At 62.9% G+C, this 6,343-nt stretch overlaps 1 protein-coding gene across 1 annotated transcript; it reads right to left on the reverse strand.

Moving 5' to 3' along the window:
* Positions 1-249: 249 nt before the first annotated feature.
* FZD8 (frizzled class receptor 8) lies at positions 250-3,650 on the reverse strand. The gene has a single exon (XM_027894890.1). The coding sequence runs from the start codon at positions 2,899-2,901 to the stop codon at positions 892-894; it is 2,010 nt and encodes a 669-aa protein (XP_027750691.1). The 5' UTR covers positions 2,902-3,650; the 3' UTR covers positions 250-891.
* Between the last annotated feature and the right edge of the window lie 2,693 nt (positions 3,651-6,343).

Consider the following 6,343-nt stretch of genomic DNA (forward strand, 5'->3'; position numbering starts at 1 on the left):
TTTGTAAAGGCTCAGTTTAAAGATACTGTCATCTTCCAAAAAGCAGAGAACTATGGCAAGGCACCTCCCCGTTTTGGCAAACACTTTTTCAGAACAACTTGTTGAATGACTTGTTTTCTTGTGTCTACATATCTCAACATTTTAACAGGCAATGACTGGAGCATGAATGTAGCTTGTAGTTTACACAACTACCTAAAGATATAGCAGTTAGAATAACCAGGGCAGGAGTAGGGGAAAAGCTTGAAAAAATCATTTATCAAAAGTCATTTTATTGACAAAATAGAATACTCATATTTGCTCTTACAGGGGTAGCCTCTAAACATTTTTACAAAAAAATTTACAGACTGTATAGCTTTGGATATATACATATTTTACACATCTGTACAAGGTAACAAATAATTATATAAATACATCCTTTAATGTAGGAAACCCGTATTTAGCTGGGGTGTATAATTAAGACATGTTTTGTTTCAGTCTATAGTATAAGGCATTTGCCTGGTCATCAACATCCCAAAAACCTGCAGTCCCAGCAGACTTCCACCTCGGTATGGGGGGGGAGGAAGACCTTCCCTCCCTTGAGTAAAGAGCTGCTGTTAGTCCAGAGTGACTCAGAAGCCGCTGTGCCTTGCCCTCTGTAAGACAGGGGTGAGCCTCTACCCTCCTCTGCCAGCAAAATAATAAGCTGGCTCCTTGAAGTACATGCTCCCTGCATATGAATGGAGGGGAAGGAGGAGGGGGCTGGAGCCTGGGGCCTCTGCCAGCTGCATTGTTCTATACAAGCTGTGGCTAATAAGGACCATTAGGGGTTCATTAATGGCACCAAACAGTGAGGGGGCATTTTAGGCAGGCCAGTGTCCCTCATTCCCTAACCTTTGGCCTCTTTCCTCCTCCTCATACTTGAGACAGGGGCATCTGCTTGGGATAGGAGACAGAGCTGGCAGTGCCTGATCTCCATGTCAGGCCAGTACTAACATCACTGTAGAGTGAGCCACCACCTCCAGCCCCAAGTCCTCCTGCTGCAGTGATTGCTGCCTGCCCACCTGTTCCTGCCCCTGCGCTCCCAGCCACGGCAGCACCTTTGCTGGCCCAGCAACAGCGAGTGCAGAGGGCCCTCCAGGACTCAAGGGTCTTGCCAGACCAGACCCAGACACCGGAGGTGATGCCCACCACGAGGCACATGAAGTACTTGAGCATGAAGACAGCATAGTCAGGGCGGCGGGCCTGGTCAGGCTGCTGGTCACGCAGGCAGGGGCAGTTGTGCGTGGCCTCCCAGCGTGGCCGGTTGTGCTGCTCGTAGAAGAGGCAGGCGACCACGCTGGCAGCTGGCACAGTGTAGAGCACGGTGAAGAGTCCCAGGCGTATCATCAGTTTCTCCAGCTTGTGGGTCTTGGTGGGGCCACCCTGCTGTTTGATGACACTGCGGATGCGGAACAGCGAGACGAAGCCAGCGAGCAGGAACATGGAGCCAATGGCCAAGTAGATGAGCAGCGGTGCCAGCACGAAGCCCCGTAAGTTCTCCAGGCTCTGGTTGCCCACGTAGCAGATGCCAGCCACGGGGTCCCCGTCCACAGAACTGAGCGCCAGCACAGCGATGGACTTGACACTGGGGAGCAGCCAGGCGGCCAGGTGGAAATACTGCGCGTAGCCAGCGATGGCCTCGTTGCCCCACTTCATGCCGGCGGCCAGGAACCAGGTGAGGGAGAGGATGACCCACCAGATGGAGCTGGCCATGCCGAAGAAGTAGACGAGCAGGAAGACCACGGTGCACAGCGCCGGGCCAGTGCTCTCGTACCGCACGTGCTCGGCCACCGCCAGCTCGGGCTGCAGCTCGGCCGCGCCGCCCGCCGCGCCGCGCCCCCCCGCCGCCGCCGCCCCCGCCGCCGCGCCGCCGCCGGCCCCCGCAGCCCCGGCCCCCGCGCCGCCCGCGCCCGCCCCGCCGCTGCACGCCACCTTCTCGTGCCCCGCCACCAGCCGCACCAGGTAGCCCAACGAGACGAAGAGGTAGCAGGCGGCCAGGAAGATGATGGGGCGCTCGGGGTACTTGAAGCGCTCCATGTCGATGAGGAAGGTGGAGACGGTGGCGAAGGTGGAGAGGAAGCAGAGCACGGACCAGAGCCCGATCCAGAAGGCGGTGAAGGCGCGCTCGTCGGGGCTGAAATAGGGGTTGTGGCAGGGTAGGGCGCAGTTGGCGATCTGCCCCGTCTTGACGCGGTTGTAGAGCGGGTGCCGCTCGCTGGACACCGACACCATGGGCGCCCGGCACTGGCAGCCCGGCTCGCAGGGCGGCGGCGGCCGCGGCTTGCGCGGGGCCTCGGCCGGCGGGGCGGCGGCGGCGGGGGGCGCCTTGGCGGGGCTGCCGGGTTTGGCGCCACGGAGCGGGGGCTTGGCGGGCGGCGGGGCGGCCGTGGTGAGGTCCGTGCGGTTGTAGTCCATGCAGAGCGTGTCCGGGCTGCCCTGCTCGGGGAGGCGGTCGCAGCGCATCCTGTCGGGCCACGCGAAGCCGTACTGGCGCATGAGCGGGGCGCAGCCGGCCTTGGCCCGCTCGCAGACGCTGCGGCAGGGCGGCAGCGGCTTCTTGTAGTCCTCCAGGCAGATGGGGGTGTACATGCTGCAGAGGAAGAAGCGCAGGTCACTGGAGCACTGGATCTCCACCAGCGGCCAGAACTGGTGCACTTCCAGCCCGGCCTCGTCCTGCGTGTCGTGGTTGAACTGGTTGGGCATGTAGGTGTAGTTGTAGCCGATGCCCTTGCAGAGGGGTACGGTGATCTCCTGGCACGACAGCTCCTTAGCCGAGGAGGAGGACGCGGCGGCGGCGGCCGAGGCGGCGGCGCAGCCGGCGCGCTGCAGCAGGGACAAGGCGGCGAGCAGCGAGGTGATTTCCAACAGGTAACTCCACTCCATGCTCGGCGGCGCGGGGGCGGCGGCCCCGGCTCCTCTCCCGTCCCGCTCAGCAGCCGCGGGGAGCGCGGCGCCACAGCACCCCCCGGCCCCGGCTACCCCTCTGGGGGGCGCAGGGCGGCCCCCTCCGTGCCGCTCGCAGGTGAAGAGGTCTCGCAGCCCCCGCGGGGCTCCGTCGCCCAGTAGGGAGGCGGCCCCGCGGGCACCCGGTGAGCGGGAGCCGCCGGCGATCCCCCGCTCGGCGCCGGAGGAAGGGGATTCGCTCACAGGAGGCCCCTCAGCCGCCGCCGCATCGCTCCTCGCGGGGCCGGGTGCGCAGGGGGTGCCGCCACTCCTCTCGCCGCTGCTCCAGCGCCGGCCGGGCACGGGGCAGTGGCGGTGGTGCAGAAGTTTCGCCCTCAGCCCCGGCGCGGCGGAGACGGCTGAGGCGTCCCGGGGAGCGGGCGGTGTGCCCCGCGGCGCCGGGCTCCCACCGCCCCGAGCGGGCGGGCAGCGGCGGGGCCGGGGCGGCCGGAGCGGCTCCTCGTACCGCTCGCCGGAGCGCTCGGCTCCACGGGCAAGCGCCAGTCGGGCGGTGCTCGCTCTGCGCCTCCTCCGGCTGCCGCAGCCCCGGCCGCGGTCGCGCCACCTGAGCCGCGGGTCGAGCACGGCGACTCCTCCGCAAGTTCTCGCTCTCCGGCCCCGGCAGCGCCGCTTCGGCCGCCGCGCTTCATGAATATTTATAGCGAGAGCAGCCTGGCCCCGCCCCCAGCGCCCCGGCCGCCAATCAGCCGCGCTCGGGCGGGCGGCAGGGGGCGGGGCCCAGCGCTCCTTAAGGTGGAGCGGGCACCGGACAGCGGCTGTGGTGGGTGCTGCCCCATGGCCTCGGCAGCGGGGGGACGTGGCGGGGGCTGTTGTTCGGCGCGGTCCGGGCGCAGATCTGTGCGGGGATACGCGAGCCCGCACCGCGTTGTGTGGGCTGCGGCGGCCAGGCACCAGCCCGGGCTGCAGTAGGGGATTTCTGCTCCCTTGTAAGGATTCCCCCCAGTCTCAGTCACTGTGCAGCAGTTTAAGCGGCTCTCGGGGCTCCTTCGGGAGAGGTGTTCTGTCATATCGCTGGTACCCGCGGGAGTTCGCCGCCCGTGCCAGCGCTGTCCCATCCCGGCTGTCCTGCCCCCCCCGGGGCTCAGGATGCCTTTGCACCGCCCGTCGCACGTGTTGGTGGCGGAGGTGGGAGCGAGACGGGGCCAGGGGGACCCGGCGGCGCCTCAGCCCGTGCCTGCCCCCGCTCCCCGAGCCCGGGAGCATCTCTGCGGAGACGGGCACACAGATTGCAGTACGAACGCAGCGCTGGGTGCTCCTGCCCTGCGTATCGCGGGGCAGCAAGCGAGCGGTGACACGGACAGCGGGAGCTGTGGGCCAGGGGCCGCTCGCCGGGCGAGGCAGCTCCTCGAGCGGGATGGGCTCAGACACTCCGTGTGCGCCCACGGGCCGGCGCCGGGAGCTGCCCGTGGGATGCGCGGAGCAGCCCCGGCAGGTGGACGCTCCCGCCGGGGCGGGATGCGGGCACAGCCTGGCCGGGCTGCGGGGGGCGCACTCGGGGCCCACACCCGGAGAGTGCCCCGCAGCCCAGGGGGAGCCCCCGGAGGCCCATTCTGGCCCGGTCGCGGCTCCCGCGCCAGCCCGGCGCCGCGGCGATGACTCGCCCAGGAGCCGCCTGCAGCCGCCCACAGCGGCGTGACCCGCCATCCCGGCGGCGCAACCGTCCGCGCCTCGGTGCCTGCTCAGGCGCTGCCGCCCCGCCACCCTGCGCTCCCGGGGGCCGTGCGGCGGCCCCGGGGGGACTTCGCCGCTTTCCCCCGCCCGCCGCGGGGAAGGGGCCGGGCGGGAGTTCCGGCGGCCCAGCCGTGGCCAGACCACCTTAAGGGGCGCGGCGGCGGCGGGCGCGGGCCGGGCGCGGCGGGGCCGTCCCGGGGGGTTGTCGCGCTCCGGGACGGGGCGTTTGTTTGTTCATTGACGCGGGCGCTCCCGCTGCGGCCGCCGGGAGGGAACCGCGGGAACGGCAGGGATTGTGTGATCCGCCGCGAGAAGCGGGACCGGGGGGAGGGAGTCCGCCCCGTGGCGGGGCGGGGGGGGGAGCGGTGCGGGGCACCGGGAGGAAATGGGATGCGTAAGGCCAAACAAGAAACAATCCCGAGTTTGTTGGCTGAGCCAGCAGGCTGCTCTCGCCCGCTCTGGAGCGAAAGCGAGGATTACCTCGTTAGGAGGAAATGGGCGATAATAGGGCAATAAACGCTGTGTCCGCGGTGTGATGCCGGCGGAGATTTCCAAAGCGCCGCTCCCGACTTGACGCCCACCCGAGCTCGGGCGGCATAGGGAAGCGCTCGGGGGCCGTGGCCGCGCTCCTCCACTTCGGAATCGGCCCCCCTATTACACTCAGAGTGCTGTTTCTGATCAGCACCCCAACTTTTCCAAAAGTAGCAAATGGTTATTTTAGTGCTTATTTACTTAACGCCGTACCGAAAAGAGTTAGGAGATCGAGCAATGCCCAGTGAGGAAGCGGTCTGACAGAGGTCTCAGTGAGTGACAGAGGTTCAAAAAGTCTCCAGTCCTGGACGCGTTGCTTCATTTTTTTAAGAAGTGACTCTTTTGCTGGTGGCTGTTCGAAGCGTACCTTATTTAAAAAATCTACAGAATGTAAAACTGAGGGAGTCTAGTCAGGAGAGCAGAGCGAGTCTGTAAATTACTGCTCTGTCAGGATTCCTATTGCTTGTTACAAAGTACCTTTTTACGCTGAACTTTAACTCTACACTACAGAGACAGCAGATGTGAGGTGATGGCTTCCAAAAGCAACACAGATGCTGTAAAATTTCCATTGCTATATTTCAGCGAGGAAGCTCAGGAGGCATGCTGAATGCTGCAGTTTAGAATTACACTATAACTCTCCTAGAAATAAGAGAATACCAAGTTTCTCAACAGTACGCTTGGCTTCGTTTTTACTGTCATTCATATGCTCTTGTTTTTTTAAAGCGAGAAAAGAGATGCAGCACAAAGATACTATGTGTCTTGAAGCTGTTCAGTAATGACAGAATCGGTAATATGGAACTTTATGGCAATTTAATAACGACTGCATATCCAAATTCCCTAGTAAGACCATGATAATTTTTAGAATTGTCTTTCAGGTATATGAAACAGCACAGCTGTGAGGAGGCTGCTTTGCTTTATGTGAGTGAAAAGCAGCCTGGATAGCTCAAGACTGTGGAATCACAGCCCATTGTGTGTTCCTCATACTATGAGACTTCCCTGAGGTCCTTAGAAGTCCTGTGATGAAGGAATCAAGGGTCAAATCCTTAAAATGGTTTGTATGTTTATTCCAGAAAATACAGCAGCTGCTGTATTTCTGAGGAGCTGAGCTTTGCTATAGCGCTACAGAATACTTTAGAGCACTTTTTTTTATTCCAAGGAT

Source organism: Empidonax traillii, unplaced genomic scaffold (assembly GCF_003031625.1).
Source record: "Empidonax traillii isolate 1590-97213 ecotype Southwest subspecies unplaced genomic scaffold, ASM303162v1 scaffold446:size905785, whole genome shotgun sequence".
NCBI lineage: Eukaryota > Metazoa > Chordata > Aves > Passeriformes > Tyrannidae > Empidonax > Empidonax traillii.